The 26,229-nt window shown below is 38.3% G+C and overlaps 3 protein-coding genes across 7 annotated transcripts in view; 1 reads left to right on the plus strand and 2 right to left on the minus strand.

Moving 5' to 3' along the window:
• Positions 1–26,229, minus strand: part of LOC146485620 (uncharacterized) — a 120,657-nt gene that overhangs the window by 72,861 nt on the left and 21,567 nt on the right. For 2 of the 5 annotated variants that reach the window (XM_085103418.1, XM_085103417.1), the window contains exons 16-17: positions 25,488–25,724; positions 20,902–23,489 (exon numbers count right to left, since the gene is read on the minus strand). In XM_085103418.1, coding sequence (XP_084959544.1) covers positions 23,149–23,489; positions 25,488–25,724 — 578 coding nt within the window. In that variant the 3' untranslated portion in view covers positions 20,902–23,148. Of the gene's footprint in view, positions 1–20,901; positions 23,490–25,487; positions 25,725–26,229 lie in introns of those variants that run through there. The other 3 variants (XR_014863386.1, XR_014863387.1, XR_014863385.1) reach the window with 3 other exon arrangements.
• Positions 1–26,229, plus strand: part of LOC146485623 (thioredoxin domain-containing protein-like) — a 70,466-nt gene that overhangs the window by 35,837 nt on the left and 8,400 nt on the right. The window lies entirely within an intron of this gene.
• LOC146485625 (uncharacterized) overlaps positions 20,902–26,229 on the minus strand; it is a 68,293-nt gene continuing 62,965 nt past the window's right edge. The window contains exon 18 of the mRNA XM_085103437.1: positions 20,902–22,048. The gene's annotated coding sequence lies outside the window, so the exon portion shown is untranslated. The remainder of the gene's footprint in view (positions 22,049–26,229) is intronic.

Here is a 26,229-nt window from a genome sequence, read left to right on the forward strand (position 1 = left end):
TACGAAAGTAATAAATATTCCGATGTCAATAATCGAGACCCACTTTCTGATGCCATGTTGAGTAACTTTCCCAAGAAAATTTGTCAATGACTGTAGCTTTGATTTTACTTTACGATGACAAGAATAACTTTCAGTACAACAACAATAAACTCTGCTTTTTTATAAGAACCTATTTTATAAGAACGTCGAGGCTGAGATTAACCAAAATTTTAAGAACGTATTAAGAACATTCCTCAGGTTGAGAGTCGATTAAGAACGTTTTTATTTTGCTAATCTGTATATAAAATCAAGGTAACAAATGTAAATTAACCAAAATACCTAAGGGCATGTTTTGTATAACATTAACAATGGTGAAACACATCTCGGTTTTTCATAATCAGCAGTTCTTGGTACCATATATCAGCAGACAATGCACTTTGATAGGTTTCCTGGTCGCGTCCAGTGATTTACTAATATTATACATGTAGTGTATACTATGTTATTTAAGAACATCTTAAGAACGTTTTCAGCCTCAAATCGCTAAAAAATATAAGAACGTTCAGCCTCAGCTCCAAAATTACACGTTCTTATAAAAGAAGAAAAAAAAAACCAGTGTACTCGTGTCAATTAATCTGTTGTCCTTAGTTGATACTAAATAAACAGACAATATTTATATATAGTAAATTACCGTTCTTCTCTAGAACAAAGGTCTAGCACGTGCCTCCTTATCAAAATAACCAAATGAAGTGTACTGTCATCCGCTGTCACTCACAATAAAGGCACAGCTGTCATGCTAGCTTTTCTTTCCTCTCTCCTTCTGACCTCAAACAAAGTCGGAAAGATTTTCTTGGAATGCAAAGGAACTCATATGTTTTGCTGAAGCTAAAGTTCTCCAAAGGAGATATCCTTCACTTTTTTTTGTTTTAAGGGCCTCTGCAGCTGATTAACAGTTTTTGTAGGGAAATTTTCTTTGAAGTGGGATAGTAATGTGAACTTTCAGAAATGGTTATTCCCCACAATCCATACTATACGCGTAAATATTCACTTTTTAAGCTCCACATTGAAACGGGGGAGGGGAGGAAAGTCAAATCGAGGTAAAACTTTGGAATCTTCCCAAGATTATTTTCGACTATTTTAGGTAACGCTTCAATCGACCGTTTTGTCAACTGCCACTTTTACTATTCAAGTGAATTGCAAAAAAAGCCACTCGCCATTGGCTATTTAAGTAACTGAATTATGGCGACGTCGTTCATAACAATTTTCACAAGTTACATCACGTATAGCACTAGCTGCCATCACGTATAGCACTAGCAAGTCAGAACTTGCACAAGCTACTTTAGTTTCTTTGTTCAGTACTTGAACTGAGAGGTCAACCAAAATAAACACAGTGTCGCACGAAACGAAACAAGAATATTCTTTGTCAATGTCATTGTATCTCCAATGGTATTATTTTATAATCGAAATTAAGCTGTCATTCTCTTAAGAACTTGTCTAAGTAAGAAAATTCTCTTCGAAACGAAAGGTTTCCTGAAATTAATAGAATACTTCTTCAATACCTTTACGTGTTGAAAATTACCTCTTACTGAGACATTTTTCAAGTTACGATTAAAAAGATTTCATATCTAACCGAAAAAGCAGAGCTGTTCAGCTTGCTTGTAGTCTGCAGTCAAGGTTAATTTTCATGTGACATGAAAAGGCAGATGTGTTGACCTTCCTTACGGATGGTTGTTATTGAATGGGTGCAAAATCGTTGCGGAAATTCTTGTTGCTACACTAAACACCGGTTACACTCTGTTTTTCTGATAAGAACGTCTAATTTTGGAGCTGAGGCTGAACGTTCTTATATTTTTTTGCGATTTGAGGCTGAAAACGTTCTTAAGATGTTCTTAAATTACATGGTATACTCTACATGTATTTCAGTAAATCAATGCGGACGTGACCAGGAAACCTATCAAAGTGATTATGACAAACCGAGATGTGTGTCACCATTGTAAACAAAACATGCCCTTAACAATAGCTATTTTGGTTAATTTACATTTGTTACCTTGATTTTATATACAGATTAGCAACATATTAAAAACGTTCTTAATCGACTCTCAGCCTGAGCGATGTTCTTAATACGTTCTTAAAATTTTGGTTTATCTCAGCCTCGACGTTCTTATAAAAAAGGTTCTTATAAAAAAAACGGAGTGTAATTCAGTTGACTCTCAGTGGTTTGTTCAAAGAAACACTGTCTACTGAAACAGGAAAAGCGGTCTTGAGATGTGAAATGAATCATTTTTTTTTTCCTAAAACATAAATCTGAAACCGTTTCCACCACGGTCTGATTAACTAGGGGAGGGATGGGGGACAAGGGTGGGGGGAGGGGTTGGGTCAATTTTGAAATCTCGCTTTCAAATGCTCCTTTTGTTAACATCGGCTGCAATCTGTTACCAGGTTCTCGCTTCAACCCCTGTTCTCCGGTTTAAATATCAGCACATACTTAATTGAGACTGATCTTAATATTTTGCTTTTTAACGTACGTGGACCCAGTTTCTTTGGTGGCAGACTGTCTTAAGAGACAGTCCGCGTTAGATTCGACCGGTCAATTTGGGCCAGTCGTTCGATTTCCTTCAAATTTTCAGCAACAGACAAAGTTGATATAACATTAATGAAAACACATTTCTTTTGATTCTAAACTTAACAAGACCCGAAATTTTGAGGCGAATGTTCAACCCTCCCGAATCCCCGAAAATCGACCTTTCAGCGAGTCGAAATTAACCCGTTTTCGGATGTTTGCCGCCGAAAGAATATTTATCCGAAAAACCTTACATTTATACCACGAACACATACACTATATTTCTTTACAAATATGGTATATAGAACTCATATTATTGACAACTTTTAAAAGGAGGGCATCTCAAACATACCAATGTTAACGATTCGTGCACGGAGCGTGTCAAGTGCTGCAACAAAAACCAACATTTCTCAAAATTCTGACTTACTCTGGAAGTCTCGTGTATTTTTCCAAAGAGTACTAGGATAGTGTCCTTAAACTACGGAATAATATTTAGTGGATCTCTATACTGCGAAAAGATACGGCCGCAACAATTTTGGGCAAATCTCTTATTTGCTGACACGTGTTGTGTGACAGCGATGGCATCCCAAGGCAACAAATTTCGACTTTTTCTGTCTTGACCGCAACTTAAAGTAGACAAATGCGTTTTAAAAGGGTAAACAATGAAAAACGTACCTTAAAAGTTCCACTGTTTTGCTTCCAAGACGTCATGTTTTACCGATTAACTGTTAGCAAATTTGATGGCCGTGTCACGGTATCCGTGACACGGGATCCGTGTTCTTTATTTGTTGGCTTGCAGGCGACGATCATGCTAGCTAAAAACCTGAAAATCTCTATAGAGTTCCGTGAAATTAGTTCTGTTATTCAACCGGGCACTCTGCTGACCAAACAGTCATAAGTTGCAGAATTTATATCGAGGAAAGACTTTTGAAAGTTGTCGTCCATCTTTGTTTTGAAATAACAACCGCTGACAGTAACAACACTTCCGGTCTGATCGAACCGGAAACAGAACATCGTCTACAGTAAGAAGTCGTGCACTAAGTTCAATTTCTACTGTTAATTACTTGATTATTTCTAGCTTATTTTATACTTCAAATGCATACATGTTTATGCAGGGCAACTCATTATTTAACCCTTTTACGTTATCTATAATGTATTTTACTAAAATAATAACGAAAACTGTAAAAAAAATATCGAAAAACTGCGAAATATATAGAAATGAGACTTTAGAAAGGTCTCAACAGCAACTGCAAATTTACGAAACTTGCAATAAATAAGACGTCAGAATGGTCTCATTGAGAACTGCGAATTCTAATGTAAAAAGAAGAAAATGCAGGAAACTGCGAAAATTTGCAATTTTCAGTTGAAAATCGTAAACTTTGTAGCGACAATTTCGTCCTTGACCGGCATACCGCTACAATAAAAGAGGCTAAGGCTAGCAGAGTTTTTCTTTATCTTGTTTGTTTTCCGGGGGTTTTATTTAGGCTAGAGTTTTTAGCGGCTCTCCTGTTTGCTATATATCTCCGAGAGCGACAGGTAGCTGCATGGAAGGCAATCATTAAAAACTGAGTATACCTAAATATTATTCTGTCTCTTAGCTAAATAATTTTACAGAAAACACGAACATTTTTCAACAAAGATAGCCAAGTGCTGAACCAAATCCTTCGTTCTGTCCTTTGCTGTAAATGGGACTTCATAGTTCTTTAGAATGTTCTTTAGCATTGAAACATTAAACTGTGAAAGTTTGTTGGTTTTCCGGTACTGGCAAAGGTCATAGACGTCGTAGTAAATGGGATGTAGAAGGCCCATCTCGTCAACAATGCTGTTCACCACTTCTTGTCTGTTGCTTTCTTCTTCCTATTCCAGTATTTCTTCAATTTCTGTTTTTTGTCGTCAGCTGCATCTTGCCCTTTCCTCTTGGATGACACTAGCTGAGAGAAAAAGTTCTTTATCTGAACAGCTGTCAGCCATTCTTCTCTGGAAAAGCGACGCTCATTTTGTTCATCTCGGGCGTTTCGCATGTCTGCAGAGACTTGTTTTGGGTTAGTCTTCAACCCCGTTCGTTCTCCTTGGTTAAAGTTTGCTTTCAAGTAATCCTTTACATTTTCAGAAAAACGAGTTGGGGCAAGTGGCTATGAAAGGGCCCACCCTCGCGTGAGATTTGAGGGTCTGGTTGCCTGTTCTGAACCACGGGCGCTCTCTCTCGAATTATTAGAAGCTTCTTGACTGTCTTCATCTACAGTAGAGAAACGCGCGGCCCACTCTCTCCTTAGTCGATCATAAATACTTTAATTCATTGGCTTCTTTGCATGATCTCCGATTTCAATGTGTATTTCAACAGACAAGAAGTGGTGAACAGCATTGTTGACGAGATCGGCCTTCTACATCCCATTTACTACGACGTCTATGACCTTTGCCAGTACCGGAAAACTAACAAACTTTCACAGTTTAATGTTTCAATGCTAAAGAACATTCTAAAGAACTATGAAGTCCCATTTACAGCAAAGGACAGAACGAAGGATTTGGTTCAGCACTTGGCTATCTTTGTTGAAAAATGTTCGTGTTTTCTGTAAAATTATTTAGCTAAGAGACAGAATAATATTTAGGTACACTCAGTTTTTAATGATTGCCTTCCATGCAGCTACCTGTCGCTCTCGGAGATAGCAAACAGGAGAGCCGCTGAAAAGTCTAGCCTAAATAAAACCCCCGGAAAACAAACAAGATAAAGAAAAACTCTGCTAGCCTTAGCCTCTTGTAGCGGTATGCCGGTCAAGGACGAAATTGTCGCTACAAAGTTTACGATTTTCAACTGAAAATTGCAAATTTTCGCAGTTTCCTGCATTTTCTTCTTTTTACATTAGAATTCGCAGTTCTCGGTGAGACCATTCTGACGTCTCATTTATTGCAAGTTTCGTAAATTTGCAGTTGCTGTTGAGACCTTTCTGAAGTCTCATTTCTATACATTTCGCAGTTTTTCGATAATTTTTTTTTACAGTTTTTGTTATTATTTTAGTAAAATTGCTGGTTTTCACATGACGTCATAAAAAAACTGAAATTCATATTTAAACACAATTTTGGGTTTTTATCTTCATCAGATAAAAGAAAATATAAAATACCAACGGCTTGCTTGTTTTCAGAAGGAAAGCATTTTTTTTTAAATAGAGCGGTTTGAATTTTAGATTTTTGCGCAGTGCGTGACAGAAGGATTCCTGCTCTAAACATGTCACGAATACATGAAAACATCGATTTGCCTCGTGTTTTATTAGGTCTCATCAGCTAACATGTAATAGAAACGTCTATGTTAATGTGTGAAAGTTCAGCGGAGAGAAGAAAAGCTTTGAAATAGCCAAGGTAAATTTCAGATGTTTTTGCTGGTTTCCGGCCGCCATGTTGGTGTCCCTCCGACGGAACACCAACATGGCGTCCCATACTAAACTCTGTAATTTTCCGTGGTACATTTTCTTGAATAACTCGACAATGAGATATCGCACGGCCCTGTGGCTTTTACACGTTGTTTATGTATCACTCTTCTACAACATATCTATTTCTTGACTTTATCTATTGAATTGTTGAGGATTTTATTACTTTTTACTTGCGTGACGATGTGTGAGGTGAAAACCACCAATACATCTTAGATAACGTAAAAGGGTTAAATAATGAGTTGCCCGGCATAAACATGTATGCATTTGAAGTAGAAAATAAGCTAGAAATAATCAGGTAATTAACAGTACGTTAATAACAATAAAACTCTAGAATTTGAACTTAGTGCACGACTTCTTACTGTAGACGATGTTCTGTTTCCGGTTCGATCAGACCGGAAGTGTTGTTACTGTCAGCGGTTGTTATTACAAAACAAAGATGGACGACAACTTTCAAAAGTCTTTCCTCGATATAAATTCTGCAACTGATGACTGTTTGGTCGGCAGAGTGCCCGGTTGAATAACAGAACTAATTTCACGGAACTCTGTAGAGTTGTTCAGGTTTTTAGCTAGCATGATCGTCGCCTGCAAGCCAACAAATAAGGAACACGGATACCGTGACACGGCCATCAAATTTGCTGATAGTTAATCGGTGAAACATGAAGTCTTGGAAGCAAAACAGTGGAACTTTTAAGGTACGTTTTTCATTGTTTACCCTTTTAAAACGTATTTGTCTACTTTAAGTTGCGGTCCAGACAGAAAAAGTCGAAGTTTGTTGCCTTGGGATGCCATCGCTGTCACACAACACGTGTCGGCAAATAAGAGATTTGCCCAAAATTGTTGCGGCCGTATCTTTTCGCAGTATAGAGATCCACTAAATATTATTCCGTAGTTTAAGGACACTATCCTAGTACTCTTTGGAAAAATACACGAGACTTCCAGAGTAAGTCAGAATTTTGAGAAATGTTGGTTTTTGTTGCAGCACTTGACACGCTCCGTGCACGAATCGTTAACATTGGTATGTTTGAGATGCCCTCCTTTTAAAAGTTGTCAATAATATGAGTTCTATATACCATATTTGTAAAGAAGTATAGTGTATGTGTTCGTGGTATAAATGTAAGGTTTTTCGGATAAATATTCTTTCGGCGGCAAACATCCGAAAACGGGTTAATTTCGACTCGGTGAAAGGTCGATTTTCGGGGATTCGGGAGGGTTGAACATTCGCCTCAAAATTTCGGGTCTTGTTAAGTTTAGAATCAAAAGAAATGTGTTTTCATTAATGTTATATCAACTTTGTCTGTTGCTGAAAATTTGAAGGAAATCGAACGACTGGCCCAAATTGACCGGTCGAATCTAACGCGGACTGTCTCTTAAATCCTTATGTCACATTTCAAGGCACTGAAGGACTTACACGAGTTATGAATAATTTATGTCTAAGGTATCCTGGAAGTTCACATTAGTATCGGACTCGCTACATGATACGGGAAATATTCACTGCGTAATGCTGGAAACATCTTATTTCAAATCTATCAGTTTTATTTATGTCTACTTTCAATTATTACGGGGGAACGGTGCAGTTACCATTTAACAGAACTGCTAAGCAATGCTATTTTGTTTTGTTAAATATCTTTGAGCCATTAGAGATTTAGAGTCGCGTTTACGGCAAACGGCAAACGTGAAAATTCGCGTCGACGTTTTCTTGAAAAAAAATTAGTAAATAGATGGGAAAAGAGGAAAACAAAGTGATTATTCTGACCTTTTATTATATTAAACAGGGCGAAATTGTTCAAAGCCCGATTAAGCTAATTCTGGGTTAACGTGAACTTTGATTCGAGTTTAATTACTGATCAATTCTTCGAAAGATTTTTGTTCCTTCAGTCTTTACTTAGATTTTTTTTTTACCATTAGCTTAAAATTAGCTTTTAAAAATATTGTGAATGAGCGAGATGAATAACTTTTAATCGTGGATTAGCGTTAATCGGCTTTCGAACAACCGGGCCCTGAAAACAAGCAATTTTTCTGAGAAACCAAAAACAACGAGCGGCAAATGCGGGGTAAACATGGTCACGTGGTCATTCCTGTTGTTCGTCGTCTACTGTGAATGTAATTTTAAATCTGTCTGTTGTCTGCATTTCTGCAACTTACGTTCCAATGTTGAAGTCCTAATTATATCTTTACATTTCAAATCCAGACAAATATGAGACGTTTGATAAAAATATTGTTCATTGTAACACGGTTTAATTCACCATTGTGGTTTGCTTCTTTCACTGTTAATAATAAAATATTATTAGGAAAGCCTGGTGCTAGATTCACTATTAAAGCTTTCCTAAGGTAAGATGTATCCTAGTTTTTTTTTTTTAATAATAGATTATCGTTGGACTCAGGAGACATCTTAACTTAGGCACGCTTCGTGAATATTGGCCCTAAAGAACAGCGTATATATCCCAAGTTTAACCCTTTATCCCCTAATATCAAAGAACAAATTCTCCTATCTTGTCCTGATACTTTTCTTAACAAAATCCTGGAGAGAAGGTATTTAAATGTTAGGAAAATTCACTTCGTGTGATCATGTCCTTAATTCTCGTGACCTCAGGGGTTGAATAAGAATTGATATTACAAGGAGAATTCTGGTCACTGTTAGGGCTTAAAGGGTTAATTATATTTGAGACTGATACGTTCCACTCGATTAATATGACAAACTCTGTATCATTTTGGCAAAATGATAATGATTCAAGATAAGCAGCCAAAAAAAAAAAAAAATGGCAATCCTTTCGAGTCAGTAAAGGTTGCTAAAATGTGACTAAGAAAGAATTGAGCCCGGAGTGTTAAAAAAACATGGACCAAAAACACCTGCATTTCTGCATTTGCTGTAGACTGATGAGAGAATGAAAATTCACCGTGTTGTGTTCATGTTCTCCACAAAACCTTGAATTTGGTCATTTCATGTCTTGTTTTGAAGAGGACGGCAGAGAAAAGTACCAAAAGTTCAAACGCACGTGCAGAGCGATTGTTTTTGCTCATTGAGCCTTTTGCATTCGTTTTGTGGCGTTGTCGTTGCCTTCGCCGTCGTGTTTTAAGGTCCCTGTTGCTAAATACTCGACGACAGTCTTTCAGTCATACCCCGTCTAGGACGGGTCCAGACCCTGATTAGGACAGACTTACTTGAAATCATATACACTGTTCAGGGCAGAGGGGCCAAAAAATATACACTATCCGGGCAACGGCACGTCCTCGCCATATAGGGGAGTACCACCCTCCCACCTCCCCTGGGGTCTGTCTGTCTGTCTCAGTTTTGAGGCCTCATACCTTCGTGCTGACAATATTGCCAGTCACGCAGGATATTTCATTTTTTTTTTGTTCTGTTTTATCTCTTTCCAGTTTTTCTCTTCGTTTACAGTACGTTACAGATGAAGATTAGCCTGCAAGCAGAAGTCGTCCATTGGGTGGCCTGCGGTTTCCCACCAAAACATAGCCTGCAGTGCAAGCGTTTTTCATGGGCAAGCGCTGAATAATAAATTTAGTTCGCGTATTTGAAGGAGGCTGATGGGGGGGGGGGGGGGGCAGGAAATTTTTCCCTCCTCTCCCCTTCCCCCCTCCCTTATTTCTCAGCCAGTCGTCTTCTCCCTTAGGGTCACTTTTGACTCGCTCCAGCCCTCTCGCGCTTCCTCGCCCAAGATGACAGCAACGAAGGATTATTCAGCGCTCCCGATCCAAAAATACGCCTGCATTGCAGGCTAACCAAAACAATACGTGTCCTTGTGTAAAACATGGCTGCAGAAGAAGTAGTGCTTGTTTTTGTTCTTCCCTTGCCTTCTTTCTCCAAGCCTGAATGATAAGGTACTTTCACTCACAGATGTACACTTTGATGACATAGAGTGTTTGGCTCATCCACGCATTTTGTAATGTTTTATGGACCTTGGTAAGTTGTATTATGTACAACGTTTAAGACAGTACGTAAGCTCCGATCCGTACTTCCTGGCAGATTCAAGTCAGGGTTTTATTGCATTGTACATGTTTAAATTGTGATCTCAAATGATCGATTTTGTTTTCTTTTTTGTCACTCTTGTACTGCAGTTAAACGTGGTTTTGCTTTATTCCCTTAAAAAAAGCCTGCTTTTAAAAGGTAAATAAATTCGCTAAGGAAAGCATATTAAAGGTTGAATTTGTAACCGGGTAACGTAACGATTTTAAAAGCTTACATAAGATGAACCGCCTCGTCAGTGAACAATTTTTGTCTTTGACGCCAACAGGTGCGAGCACTGCAAAAATTTCATTCCGACATGAAATCTGTCACCTGAATACTGCAGCAAAGTACCTAACAGTAAACATGTAACAATAGCCAAGGTACAATTTTAATTACTGTTAACAAACTAAATGTAAATAATCCCGTCCAGTATTGTGTTAACCGACACGTTGTTGAACATTTCAACACATAATAGCTAAGGAAAATCCCTGTTCCCCGGTTATATTTACAGCCTTGATATGTGGTTTGGCTTTTGAGTTGCTATGCCACAATGCGTCAGTTGGCAAATTTTAAATAACCTATGTGATTTTAATTCTGTTAGTTCAAAACTTTGTATTGATCATGTTGATAAAGAAACAAAGAGCACTCATTTAAAGAAAAGGAACCAGATTTTGGGTTCCATTTGGCCAGCCAAAACTGGGGTTCTTTCTCAAGGGAGGAAGAGAGAGAGGAGCCTGTGAGCAAAATTAAACTGATGGCTGCTCTGCAAAAATGACGTCATGCGTGGAGCTCGTGTGGAGCGGACGTGAATTTTGAGCAGTGTCTTCCCTCCTCTCTTTCGGTGAAAAATCTTTGGTTAATGGTCCTATAACTCGCAAGAAAAACAAACGAAGAAACCGCGGCTCAACAGAGCAAGAGACGAACGTCGCTAAACGGCCAAATAACAAACCAAACGCTCACGAAGAAGATAACGAAAACATGGCGGACCGTAAAGAATCTGATCATGCAGCTTCGGGGGAAGAACCAACGCTTTATGAGATACGTGACATGTTAGCGGACCTTCAAAAGTCGGTCACAATTCAAGCATCTTAAAAGAGAAGTTTACTTTAAGAGAGGACATAAAACGGTTAAAATTGTCCCTTCAATCGAAAGAAAGAGAAGTTGGCGTTTTTAAAAAGGGCCTTGGAAAAGGTGTCAAAAACTAATTCGATAAAGGGGAGTAGAATTTTTACATATCTTAAAGATAAAAACGCTACCCTCTTTTTTCTACAGGAAACATTCCGAATCCTGTGATGAGTAATTCTGCAAAAACAAATGGGGAGGTGAAATCTTTTTTTCTCATGGCACTCGCCACAAAAAAGGAGCTTGCATATTATTAAATCCATCTATCAAAGAAAACAAAATTAAAAATTCCCTAAGCGACAACTCAGGAAGAATTGTTTTAATTAACCGATCTACAATTGTATGGAATCATCGCTCTGTAATATATATGCGCCCAATGATCATGCTGATCAGTTGCGATTTATTGAAGGTCTTAACAACTACCTGATAGAAAAGTCTGAATTAACGACACTCATTATAGGAGGTGGCTGGAATTGTACTCTAACAAAGAAAGACAAGAAAGGTGGCTTGCCTTAACTACAATGGATATTTTTGATCTGGTAGACATACAACGAGTTAAACATTCGAATATAAACAAATACTATTATAAATTAAAAGCCCTAAAAATGAGATCAAGAATATATTTTTTTCTTATAGCTAAAAATTTAACCAAATACGTTCAAAAAGTTGACATTCAACCTTCGATAGCAGACGATCATAGGACAGTCTACTTAGCGTTGCACTGGATCAAAGAGACCCCAAGGGGCCCTGGTTTCTGGAAGTTTAACAACGCTTTATTGAAAGATGATAAGTATACAGAACAAATTTGTAAAATGTATCCGAAATTACTAAAAAAGTATACATATATTCAAGATAAACGAATGTTTTGGGAACTTCTTAAGATGGAATTTAGGCGTTTGCAGGAGCCCATTACCAAAATAGCTGCTATGTTCAGAAACCTTTCAATCTCCTCATTTAATGCTACAATACGAGTAAAGAGGGCTTTCCACCCAGCCCTAGCTTCGCGAGGTTTTGCGAGTCACGTATTTCTAGTTAAAATAATTCTTTTGGATTAACAACACTCTACCTGAGTGGAAGAAACGTGAACCTTTACCAGGTCTCAAGTGAGTTCGTGATGAAGAAATGCTTAGTTGTCAAACCGCTTGTTGTCGTAAAGTTCGCAGCTGGCTTCTCCGTCCTTCTGAGAAAGTGGCAACTGCATACTTTACTACCACTTCCTAAAGACAATTTTTGTCAAGCACCCAGATTTTGGGTGCCACGTGACCAGAGGCAACCAGGGTCCTTTCTCGAGTGAGGAAGAAAAAGGACCCTGGGAACGAGGTTGGACATGACCGTACTACACTATAGTTTGCGCTAAACAAAATATTCGTGCATATCCAACGTAAGTAGTTTTCCTTGTGACTTAAAGCCTCGGATAATACAAAATTATATATAGTTGGAAAATATGTACCATTAATAATAACTTATTAAATTTTTCCACATCATCCTGGTGTCATTTACAAGCGACTAGACTGTACTAAACATACAAAAATCTTTCAGAAGAACCTTTATTGATTAGTAATTAAACTCAAATCAGAGTTCATGTAAATCCAAGATTAGCCTAATCGGGTAATAATAATAATAATGATAATAATAATAATAATAATAATAATAATAATAATAATAATAATAATAATAATAATAATAATAATAATATAATAATAATAATAATTAAGTAGAGCGGGCAGCTCTACTTACGGCCGCCTTGTTTGAAACCCCGTTTTAACTCCCGTACAAACTCTGTATTTTTACATTCTCGTAAGCGGACATTCCCGTAAGCGGCCGCGGACACTTTCAGAGATAACGACTTAGACTTTTTCTTTGTTTTTAAGCTCCCGTAAGCGGACAACCCCAAAGAAAATCCTTTTAACAACCTCTGTGTCTTGTTTTTATCAATCAACTTTACATCGCCGTTCGTTACAATGCTTTTAGAGTAATTTCAGTACAATATTTTAGTGTTTGTTTTGTCGTCATCCACGTCCGGTTATATTTCGAAACACCACTTACATGCGTATGCCCTTGTGACTGGAATTACAACGTTGTCAACACAACACTGTAGCCAAGGCACTCAAGTTTCGATTTTAGCCAAGGTAGAGACACAGAAGAGGTCACTTTTTTTTCAACAAACATCTTCTTCACTTGTACACTAGGAAGGATTCTGTCAACCTCGCTTGGAGCCAAACGAGGTTCATCAACTGGGAGATACTTTCCTGGCGAGGACGGATCAAGGGCTGGCAATGGAGATCGTGTAATGGGAATGCCACCTGTCCAACCTTCTTCCTCGCATTCATCGCAGGTTGGGTCACATGAAAACTTCAAGTACTCAAGGTTAGTATTGTCCTTGCTTCACATGGGCATCTTTCATCTTTTGAAGCTCTGAAATTAACTCCGTTCCCGCATATTTTGTGCCGTTGCTGTGGAGAAGCCTTCCTCCATTTAAGAAGGTACTTTTCGAGAGATGAAGCAGGATGTGACTTTGCGGATGGTAGCTGGCAAAGGAGATCAGGAAGTCATTCTTTCCAGGACCCGATTCGTCATGAATGTGCTGTGCAATTTGGTTGGCCATTGACCAAGTATTTGCTTCCTCCCAGGCAATGCAGTGTTGTTCTATGTCTGTCAAGCATATTCTTTCCAATTCTGCAGTAGGAAGCCCATGAAAAGGGTCATTGGGTGGGGCGACCGGACTTCCTGTCCTAAGAGCTTCTCCAATTTCAGCAATAGTGCGTTCTGCCTCGTTCTGCACCGAGTCATGCGGCGCCCTATGCAAACGAATACGATGGTCTGATTCAAGCAACAGGCACACCAGAAGGAATAAGTCCTGGACTTTTATATTATGGAGACCTGCTCCAGGACCTTTTTCTGTCAATTCTAAGACATTGGGGTACAGTACAGGTCGCTCTGGGAAACGTCTCATTATATCATAAAGCTTCTTACAAGATTCGTCGGTGCCTTTAATGTCCTCAGGAACACGGCGTGTCTCCAGTTTCTTTTCGAGATCTTCTACTTGTTGACAGATAGATGAAATGCTTTCTTTCTGTGATAGAGGAATGTCATTAAGGCTGACTTGAAAGTCTTCTACTGCAGCACTTAGTCCACTGTGTAGAGTGGTCTTCCTTTCCTCTTCATAAGGGAATTCTTGTGTGAGAATATCTTCACTTGCATATTCTGTGCAAAAATGATACAGAAAACAATGGTGTTGGACTCTCAGTAAAAATGTACTCAAGCTCGAATGCAGCGAAGTTGGAAGACAAAAGACAGTGGGAAATTCTTCTACCAGACGTATCTGTTCGGATGCCCACACTGCTCCTGATGATCCCAATAGCTTCTTATTTTTCGGTCGCACTGTCACAAAGGACTGGTCAAAGGTACGAACCAAGGTTGGTTTCTCATCAACATCACTTACAGTCCATTTCATTGCTCTAAATGCACTGGGTGTTACTTGATTCTCCACTCCGACAACCTGGAGCCGAAGTGGATGCATACGAAGTACGGATATGTGCCAAATTCCCGAAAGAAAATACGCTTATTTGGAAATGAACTACTGCCAAAGTTTTATGACAGTTTCAAAGCAAGGGCCGGTGGTAATATTCCAGAAATGAAAAAGATGTTCATTGCAGAACGAGACAGGCAATATTTCATCAATCAAGAACTGGAAAAACGCCAAAGTGAATTTAACTATCTCCTATCCGATAACCCAGCTTGTGCTGACAATTTTCTTGCAGAGAATTACAAGCCAAAACCACACGACAATGCAAATATTGTGCGATGTAAAAGACTGGCTACTGAAATACAGCATAAGAGTGAAACGATTAAAACAAATATTACTGACCATTATAATAGCCTGTTTTCGAAAACAAGTGGAAAGCTGCAAACAGGACTTACCTGTCATCACAAATTCAACTCAGATATGATTCACTCCATTACTACCGGTATTCAGAAAAATATTGGTGATTTGTTAGAGAATTTAGATAAAGCAATGGACAAGTATAATGCTACCTACAGTATTGGATCGAAGTCAAAGTCATCAGTTTCAAGAAAGAAAAAGGCAAACAGGAAGAAATCCGAACATCGAAAGAAAACAGCATCCGAACATAGAAAGCGAAGGGTTTGTATAATCTTCCAATCGCTGGGAGGAAGTCCCGTTGACTGGGAATACAACCCAGAGATATTTGGCATCCCACAAATTGACAATATTGACCAAGAGACATTATTACTGTTTACATCAGATACGGACAAATCTTGTCTGAGGGACTTGCTTTCCTGTAAATGCTTCGTTGGGGAAGCGGAAGTGCTTGTTCAAAACCAACTCGAGATTTAACTCAAGTTCTAGAATATATGTTTAATATTTTTGAGATAAACTGTTCATTTTTAGTACAAGGTTTTTAAGAGAGAATGTCTGTGAAGACCGCGTGATATCAGTAAAATGTGGCACATGCTTCAAAAATTCAAAATCTTCATATTTCGCTCAGAGATACCCTATGATAAGCCAATAAACGTGATATATTTTTTTTGTTCAAAGCTGGCTGTATTTTCAAGAAAATTCTCAAAAACTGTAACGGGCGCCGACGGTCATAAAATGGCGGAAATTAGTGCGTCGAGTAACAACACAAGAACTTCGCTCGTGTAAAGCGCAAAAGGAAGCACGGTTTTTTCAAATTGGTATATTTGTGTAAGAGTCATTGGCAAATGATTCAAGTCTAAAACCAGGATTGTTTACCTAACAGGGAATGCACGGCAAGAGTTTAAAAATCACCAATATTTCATTGTTTAAAAATCTCATTTTGGAGCAGTTTTTCAATAAACGTTTTTCCCATGCGGTATAACTCAGAAGCGCTTGAAATTAAGGCTGTGATTAGTGGAAATATGTCTTCTTTTCAAGGATATAAAAATTAGTCTGGGGCTCTTAACTTCTGCACGGAAAAAAACACGCTCTATGTTGAGAAAAATCACAAACTCCACTTGTCAACAAACACAAATGATCGAATTAGAGTCTGTTATGGAAGCCAATATTCCAAGCAAATCTTAGTGCTTAGCACCGTATTTGATTTAAAAGTCAACATTACAAGTTTACCTTGCAAAACTTGTGGCTGTAGATTGCTTTTCATCGCCACTCTCCCTTCAAAATTGTTATCTTCCCTTCGACCATGTTTACCAAAGCACAAGTAATCAACAACCATACGTATGACTCCTGCATGAAACATTACAGTTCCTGACAGATTCAACCATATTTGAGTCTCCACACAGCTATAGCAAATAAGGTAACTCAATTGTACGATTAAGAACGATGATGCAATTATCTCTAGTCGCAGAAGAAGAAATTTTGTGCACAGCCCGAAGACGCACACAAGAGGAATCGTCTGTAGAATGAGACGATCATGTTTGTCACGCAATGAGACCGAGCGCGCAGGACACCCAACAAAATTAACAACCAGATTATATTTTTTCCGTGGCAGTTTATCTGCGTCCGACTTCAAGCTTAAAATCCCGCAGCTGACATGGTACTAAATCTGTTACCAGCTTTTTATCTTTTAGGATGGGATATTTTAGTACAAATGTTTTACAAGCAGATGCTTTGTACATCGTGCACGTGCAGTGGACAGAATGGTACCACTCGGGCTGGTGTCAAATGGGCACACCATGTCCAGGTTAATAGCCCGGCCTTACCTGACTTTATCGACGAGACTGAAACAACAAAATAGAAACGAATTTAAAGGCAATTACAATTACTTCTTTACGATAAGAAAGTTCGCGCTTTATGTAAGCTACGCTCAAATAAATCAACCATTTATTAAAATCATCTTTTACATTATTCAGATGTACGCTACCTGCGTTTAGCGAAAGCTATTCAAGGCGGGTAGTGTAACACGGGCCGGTGGTGTAAGTGTCGCCTGAAGGTTAGCCTAACAGTGGTATAAATGTCACCAATGCTTTTAGCACTCAGCCTGTAAGGCCAATGAAGAACATACTTAAAGCAAAAAGCAGATAAGAGCCCGGAAAACGAATCTTATTGCTGGCAGATGCAGCCTGGACAAAGTGACTGAATCGTTTTCATGTAAGGCTGTTTGCGATGAACTGATGAGTCAGTGACATGCTAAAAGACAAACAAATGTCTTTTAGAAGGACAACATTTTCAATGCCCTTTGTTACATCAGCTAGGCTTAGCTTGAGCTACACAGTTCCATATGGCCGATGAATCCGGATTAATTGCAATTTACAGTCACGGCATATTCCTACCCAAAGCAACGATAATTATTAGGATAACTGTGCTCCTGAAAATAAAAAAAAACACAAAAAGTTTCTAGAATAATATTAAGCACCGCAGGGTTCTAACCACGGCCGCACCCATATTCATGCATGGTCAGAAATATTTAGAGAAGAAGGTTAGACCCTCAAATGGTTCGGATGGCCACGTTGAAATTTTTATGGCGGCCCCGTCTCCAATTTGGAGATGTAAAATAACCACTGTAATGAGCCCTGGATACGACCACTCTCAGTACCAGCGATTAGTCTGAAGGGCTTCTGAGGGAATATAATGAGACTACAAAATTGTGTAACTGTCAGAGTTCAGTTTATTTGAGAGAACTTAACGTAGTTCTTCACAGATTAGTAGCTACGGCTATAAAAAGTATCCATAATAATAATAATAATAATAATAATAATAATAATAATAATAATAATAATAATAATAATAATAATAATAATAAAAGCATAAGCGTTGCATTTATAGTTGGGTTTCCAGGAAAATAAGCATGTTGGTTTCATTTACGGAAAAAATTTAAGTTCGTGATAAACATTATAATTTTGCTTCTTGTTGCAAGTATATGTTAATTTTTTCCGACTTACGACTTTTCACTCAGTTTGAAAATAAGACACAACTTTTAAATTTCATATTGACCTTCCCCTAACATGAATTAGCAAAACTACGTTGCCTTACGGGAAAATTTGTACCTGTTGGCTCTGGTACGTCTTAGATAGTGATAGTCTCCGAAAGCGCCTTGTTAATACCGCGGTCAGCCTTGCGCGATTTCCCTTTGGCGTAGCTCGATAAGGTATCCTTGGGAACCTCTCCACCACCCAATGCCCAAAGAGGAGGGATGAACTGGACAGATGGTCATGCCCGAAATGTCACAAGGTGCAGTGAAAATTGAAGCCCGTGCAAAAATTAAGTTGATCTCCGACTCAACATCACTTACGCCGACAGACTGTGTGTGTGCTGAGATGCTTTTTCCACATGAAAGCAACGGGAGGATAAGGGCACTTTTTTTCTTTTGCTCGTCTTCGTTTATCTTGGGAACACTGTCCCCCAGCTATCCTCTGAAAAGAGCAATTGATATCCATTTCATGTGTTATCCGGAAGGACAACGTGGCTGCGCGATCATCTTTTTGTTTAAAAATTTTGAATGACGCGATGGTCATTATATCATTAGGATTGGTTCACTTTATTAAATTTGGTTTTCTTTAGTGTTGAGCGCTCCCGCTTTTCCCTTCCCATTATTTTATTACTACTTTCCTTCTTCTAAATTTTACATTTGTTTATTTCCTTCATTTCTTCCTTTGTTTGCTTACAAGTTCGTTTTCTTTCTTTCTTTTTTTCTTTCTATCGTTCGGGCTGCTTGTCTGTCGGTCGGTGGTTCTTTCTTCCTTAACCTATCTCGTTCTTTTTGGCGTTTTTTCCATTTTTTTTAAGAATTTTAGATCACAGAGTGTCTTTTTTAACAAACCAAAATTATTTCCTTATCCGCAAAACTTGTGTAACACCTGAAGGAATATTGGTAACCAAGCCTTCCTTGTAAGGAGTGTGATATGTCATTGCGTGACATACAAATGATATGCATGGATTGAAGAAGTCAAAACGACAGTGTCGCTCAGTAATCGAAAATCTCGCTCAATGGTCATTTTTTCTACGATGAAACAAGCTCAGTTGTACGTTAGAGAAAGATAGCAGATATGGTGTATTTGAAACTGCGAAGAATAGCGCCGATGTTTGTACAAGAGCCACCCAGGTATCGTTCAGATAGTTGTTGATTTCGTAAACTCGCTGTCAGAGGGAAGATGGTAATTTTGAAGGGAAAGTAGGAATGAAAACCAATCTACAGCCACTGTTTTAGCAAGGTAAACTTGTAATGTTGACCTTCTAATCAAATAGGTGCTAAGCACTAAGATTTGCTTGGAATATTGGCTTCGATCACAGAGACTAATTCGATTATTTGTGTTTGTTGACAAGTGGAGTTTGTGATTTTCTCGACATAGGGCATGGTTTTTTCGTGCAGAATTTAAAAGCCCCAGACTAATTTTTATATCCTTGAAAAGAAGACTATTTCCACTAATCACAACCTTAATCTCAAGCGCTTCTGAGTTATACCGCATGGAAAAAATGTTTATTGAAAAACTGCTCCAAAATGAGATTTTTAAACAGTGAAATATTGGTGATTTTCAAACTCGTGCGGTGCATTCCCAGTTAAGTAAAAAATCCTGGTTTTAGGCTTGAATCATTTGCCAATGACTGTTACACAAATATACCAATTTGAAAAAACCGTGCTTCCTTTTGCGCTTTACACGAGCGAAGTTCTTGTGTTGTTACTCGACGTACTAATTTCCGCCATTTTATGACCGTCGGCGCCCGTTACAGTTATTGGTAATTTTCTGGAAAACAAAAGCAGAGCTGAACATAAGAAATACACCACGTTTATTAACTCATCATAGAGTATGTCTGAGCAAAATATGAGGGTAGTCAATTTTTGAACCCTGTGCCATCACTCACTCGGTCATGAAAAAAAGGCGCTCTTAAGCTGTTAATATTAATATTTCTTGAACGATTCCAAAAATTGATTTTGATTAGCTTACATGTAATATACATTATCTTGAGTCCATGGATTGAGATCAGACCTCTCAGTTTAACTTCTGACCCCCCTACAGATGTTTAAAAAACTACATCTTACCCCCCCCCCCTTACCCTGCGCTTTGGTTTAAGTTCAGCCCCCCCCCCCCCCCCTCCCAATTAATCTTAGAACCCCCCTCCAGATGATTATTACACAGTCCCTTACTTCAAAGAGAAATCTAACGGCTATTCCGCTTCAGTTCTTATTCCAGAAGACGGTCAATCGCGAACGCAACCTTAGTGTTCGCGCGTTGTCGAAAGTCGCACAAGTATGTCCTCTTAGGAACCGAAGAAAAAGAAATTCTCCTACAGTCGGATTCTTACTGCTCAATTCGAAATGTAAAAATAGAAAAAAAAGTTTGTCGTCGTTTGTTTACGTCCTCCTTCAAACGTGAAATTAGGAAATTTCGCGTGGTAGTCCGCCTAAAAGAAACGGCAAACAAATGTACCAAAAAGTGTGATGCAGGTACAAAGTTAATGTTTTGCTTACTAAATCTACTGCTTTTTTGATGTTCTCGTCTGTGTTTTGAGTGACGGGAGAGAGGGGGGGGGGGGGGGGGAGGGCAAGCGGTAGTTTTTTTCAACCAATTTGCTTGGCCCCCCAGTTGTTAGCCTTGCTACAGGCCTTTATTTAAAGAGCGTCTTTAACTTCCTTGCATTCTTCACTTGGATAAGAGAGGGAAGAGGGAGGGGATGGTGGAGAGGAAGAAGGGGGAGGGGGTGAGGCGAGAAGTCTATCGAAATGCCAAACTACAGAGGGAGGAGGGGGTGAGGCGAGAGGTCCATTGAGGTGTCAAACTACAGGGGTGGAGAAGTTTAACGGCTCTCCCAGTGATAATAGAAATAAAATAACGGCAGGATAGTTCAGTATTAGTACATTAGTGTTATGGATCACTTCACTGAATTTCATTTTGGACGACAAAAACGCATAAGCTTAGAAACATTGTAGAGGTAACTCTTATCTTTATTTTATAACTTCACACGTTTACAATGTCGTGTTTAATAATATATGTGAAGTTCATTAAACACCCAACACCAAATGAAAATGATCAATGATTTTGATTATGATAATTATTATATATGCCTATAATATGACTTAATTATCCCGTTGCTTTTTAGTGGATAAAAAAAATTTAGCTATATTTTCAATTACTTGAATTAAAACCTTACTCAAAATTAAATTCGAAACTTGTTCTCAGCGAATACCTTATACAATTATATGTCACTACATGATTAAAGGTTCAAAACTTTTAAAATTGGTGCACCACAACTGTAACTTAATTCAGATAACTTTCAAGCAAAATTCATTAAACCCTGATGAATTCTTTTATAATAGTTGATTTAGTTCTTTTCGGTAGGGAGAATCTGCACCCAATCAAAATTTTAAATTTGCCTGACACTATCAGTTAGTTTATCCTAAAGTCGTTTAAAAATCATTTTCAAAATCAGTTTTCTTTAATCAACAGAATTGTACGATGCCATGATAGACGGCAATCAAATTAACAAAACTGGACATTGAATTGCAATCATAAATCATGTTGCCCAATGGTTATAAGATAAAGTTCTTTCAAATATAAACTAACGTTCAATCTTATGGTCGACATTCAAGTGATTCATGATCTTAAATGCTGACTTTGTCCTTTAAGAGGCTACTCCATATCCCTTGCCTTATCGCCTTACTAAAGGCAATTACTTCTTTCCAAGAGAGGATCACTTAGAGACTTTTACGATTTGTTCCATATATCTGAAACAAATAGATTCCAGATGGAACTCAATCAACGACTTCAAATCATAAAAAGAATGCTATGATTCCCTTCCATTGCGTCATGGCACTGTTTTAAAGTTTTTGGAAGTGTTCACACTCAACTGCTACTGATTGCCAGAAAGAAAGCTATTCATTGACCGTGAACCGATCATCAGTAATATTCCTTTGACTGCCAGACCATGTAAACGGGATTTCCGGCGCCAGAAAGACTACTGCAGGAAATCGCGGGTCTGAATCCAATTCAAAAATAACAGCTCTGTCTAAAATACATGGATACATCGCTGTTTGCACAATTAACATTGAATAAAAGTAACATTTAGGACACCTTTTGCGGGGCTCCTTAATATAATATAATCTATGTCAATGTACCTCAATGTTAAGAAGTGAAGTTATCTTTTAGGAGCCTGTAACCTGCAATGTCAATGGAACTTTTAATAATCGTTTTCACTTATTGTGAAGAGAAAATCTATTGTTGGAGATCAGCTACAACAAAACTGTAAGATTGCACAAATTAACTTTAACTATTACGTTAGCCCAAGGAGTACACTTGAAAAAGGCCCGAGTTATTTGGTTGAGGTAAAGCTGTTCATATTTCGTCTGGAAAGCTGCTTTTATAATTCACACTTAATTTAGTGTGAAGCTTGAGATACATCGTGCAAACAGCTTGCCGTCGAAAATTAACTCCGTGTAAAAAAGGCAGAGGCAGGGTATTAGCTATTTGGTTCAAGTTCATTGTAAGATCAAACACGTGTCTAAACAATGTTTGATATACTTATGTAATACAGCTTTTGCTGCTCCATGCAGTTCTAGAGTTTCTTTTGTCGCCTCGTAAGACCTGTTTGTTACTTTATCGCCTTACTGAGAACAGTGCTTTGAATATTTCTGTCACCTTTTGTTTTCAAGTGCATCTCCTATCTTCAGTTACAGATTCCTTGATTATCATCATTTTTCTTAAAGCAGGTAAGGAGCTAACTCAGGACTGGTCACACTATAACGTGACAAAAGTCCCTTTTAAAATCAGTAGGAGGAGGGAGGCTAGAAATCGACGATAGATAACTCGAGATTAACAAACTATCACGAAGCTCCCCCTCCACTCCCTCCGATAAAAGAGAACATCAAATCATAGTTAAAACAAAAAACTAAAATAACGCAAGCAAGGCCTATCCACAAAACGAATCCTCTTTTAAAATATGTTTATGAGCACTAATGCTAAGTACTAGACAAAACAGGAATAATTACTGCTATGAAGTTACAGTATATAGTTAAATGTTCACGTAATGACACATCACTCTGCTACTTGAGTTTTAGGAAAAGGATTTTTTGTGTCTCAGCTTACGGCCTTTCAGCATAGAAACATAATAATTCATAGTTGTTATATTAAAGACTGTAAGCTGGGGTTTAAACCTCAGCGCCAGTTTGCATTTTTTAAGTTGTTTCGTAGAAAGTTTCTACTTCATCCGGTTGGAACTTATGAGTTCCCGCCAGGAATGTTTGTGCGAAGGTGCTGTGATAGCTGTACCCACTCGGGGGCCCGTAGGTGTAACCAAGGTCAGTGTATGAGTTTTTATTTGATGATGCGTAGTCAGATATGTAAAAATCATGACCACCCCCGAAACTAGGTCCATAAGAGGAGCAGCTGTATGTAGAATGAGCCCTTGCATAACTATATTGTCCTGTTTGGGTCAGTTTCACCGGCGCCCATCCTGGCTTGTTTACCAATGAAAACAGGAAAGCTTTCGAATCGTACCGCCATGAACAACTGGAAACTAACAAGAAAATAAAGAATTAAAAAAACAAACAAACAAACTGACACACAGCGGGTCGGAGATTAACCTGATCACCTTAGAAAAAAAAAAACAACTAGGAGTACTACTCTAGCGGACCTACATAACCCCCCCCCCCCCCTCCCCGCCCCCGGAGTAGTAATTTGTCCATCACTTGACTAACCAGGGCAGTCTTTTGCCCGTACTCACGTATACACTAAGAAAGATAGTTAGACAATGCGGTGTCAAGGCTACTCTCTGACGAAACTACGCGACAATATAGAGATCAGCTTAGCCTCGAACCACTGAACCTTCGATCTACCCATAAAAAAATCCAACCCGCTAACCATTTCCAGTTGTCACAAAGAATCACCCAGTACCATTAGTTAACGAAAAAGCTTGAAAACAAAGACGCGTCTCATTTCTCACAACTGATGCTTCAGTTAGGGATTGATTCAAGGCTAACAACAAGGTGGTCACTAATCGTTGGAGCACTGATATATTTTTTCGGGTTTGCATTCCTTGACCTTGGATAATTATGAAAACCCGTAGCGCGTTTGCAAAAGTGAACCCTTTAAAAATTGTAAACGTTGGTGGAGGGGGAAGGGAGAGTTAAAACAATGCAACCATCTAAAGACCTTTGTTCAAGATTGTACGCACTCGTTTGGTGTAATGAACTTTAGTTTAGAAGTTTAGTTATCGCTAGACAAGCAAAAAAGAGTCAAGTTTTAGCTATAATGACTGACACATCTAAAGGTTTCAATGTATAAGGATACTATGACCCGTTTCTTCGTACTTTTGGGTATGGAAAAACGACAAAAAATTGTCTAATAGAATTTTAATCGGATTTACGAGAAGTAGTAGTGATGGTTGTTTTAATAGGAGAAAGCAAACAATGAAATACGGAAGTGTTTTTTTTTTTTTTTTATTTTAATTCACTTGGTCATCACGGTTAAATTAATATTCGGTGCGTTTAACTCTGAAATCCTGATACATTAAATATTTCACACCAAGATTGTGCCATAAAACATGAATGGAAACTAGGGGGTCTCGAGCAGGATCCACAGATAAGCTACATAAATAAAAAGCGTCAAAATTTCAAGAGAATGAAGGAATATTGAGAGCAATTCTCTGAACAGTTTTCTTTGGTTCAACAAGGACAACTGATTTTGTAAAATGAAACCAGTATGCGATGAAATCAGGCAGCGAATCTGATATAAACTCCAAATATCTATACATGTTTGTCATGCGCTTATTCTTTTTATTGGCTGCTTTTCGCATTTAGGACCGTTCAATTGAGCTTGAAAAAAGAAAGTCTTAGTATCTGAACTAAGGGACCTATTATTAACACGAAGTTAAAACCGGGCTTGACAAAGTTGTCGTCTAAATACCACCGCTTTGCCCAAGATTCCGTTTATTTAAACGTGGTTAAGTCGTGGATTTAGATGAAGCTTATCCGTGGTTTTTGAAGTAGTTGTCAAAGCCTGATTTTGACTTAAACGATTTCGAACTTAACCTCTGTTTAAACTCGGCCTAAGAGGTCCAACACGAATGGAGTAAAATACTTTCACCTGTTATATCTGATTTATTCTCTCTGATTTACGATTTATTTTCTCTCTACTTTACGACGCAACCTGATAATTAGCTTTGAGATATTCTAATCCAAAATAGGGTTAACTGACAGTTAAGGCTTAAAATGATGTTTTTAAGAGTTACCGTATTAATTTTTAACATCGGTGATTTTACTCTTGATTAAAAATATAGATTATGACGGAGTCCATTTCTCAATTAAATGCTTCAAGTAAAGTTCGTGCTATTTATCGAGTAAACGTCAACTCCAATACAAGGTTGAGTACACCTCTTTTGCAGTTATAATCACTCCGAACAAGGTAAATTCACATCCAGGAGTTAACTCCACTTCACAGTGTTATTCTAACCTCTGGAAAACTACTGGGCGTTAATACTAGCTTGATATACAGTGAGGTAAATAAATTCACTTACCCCATGAGTCACTAGTGTATCCTCCAAACATATACTGGCCGACCTTTATTATCGTCACAGTAGGACCCTTGTTATCGCACCCGGAGTGAAAGGTAGATAAAGCCCAACCATCAACAGACGCGCGCCAACACCGCTTCCAGGCAGATGACTTGCTTTGCACAACGGGCTTTAGCCAGGTGTTCAATGCAGTCAGGTATTTGTTGCTCTTTTTAAGGATGGCTGAACTTGCTAAACCAGCTAAAACAAAAAAAAGACATATACATGATGTAGAGCGACGATGCACTAATCACATAAGTTGAGATCTGTAATGGTTTTTGAAAGGAGTTCCCGGACAATTCGTGTTAAAACTTTTATTTGAGCTTTTAGTGAAGTTCATATTGTCTGACAGTTGCCAACTATTAAAGACGATACGAAAGAAAAGAAAGCCACCAAATATTTTCAACATAACTCGCTGACCAATCTAGTTAACATACAAATTAAATTGTTTCTTTCCAGCTGGTTTGCTTGTGAGGTTCGGGAATTCTTCTCACACGTGCACTCAGGGCGAGCCGTCTATCGAAAATTAGAATCAGAGCCCCCCTTAAGCTAACCAGGTTCCGGTTTTGACTAATACTTGGTCGCCTTGAGATGCTAGTTATCATTATGTCATTAAGTCAAGAAAATTTGGTCGTGTATTTCCTAGTTTCATGTCCCAAACATTCCGAGCAACACATTTTCATGTTTTATGAGCGGACATTTCAGT

The sequence above is a fragment of the Pavona decussata genome, unplaced genomic scaffold (genome assembly GCF_977016875.1).
Source record: "Pavona decussata unplaced genomic scaffold, jaPavDecu1.1 SCAFFOLD_26, whole genome shotgun sequence".
Lineage (NCBI taxonomy): Eukaryota > Metazoa > Cnidaria > Anthozoa > Scleractinia > Agariciidae > Pavona > Pavona decussata.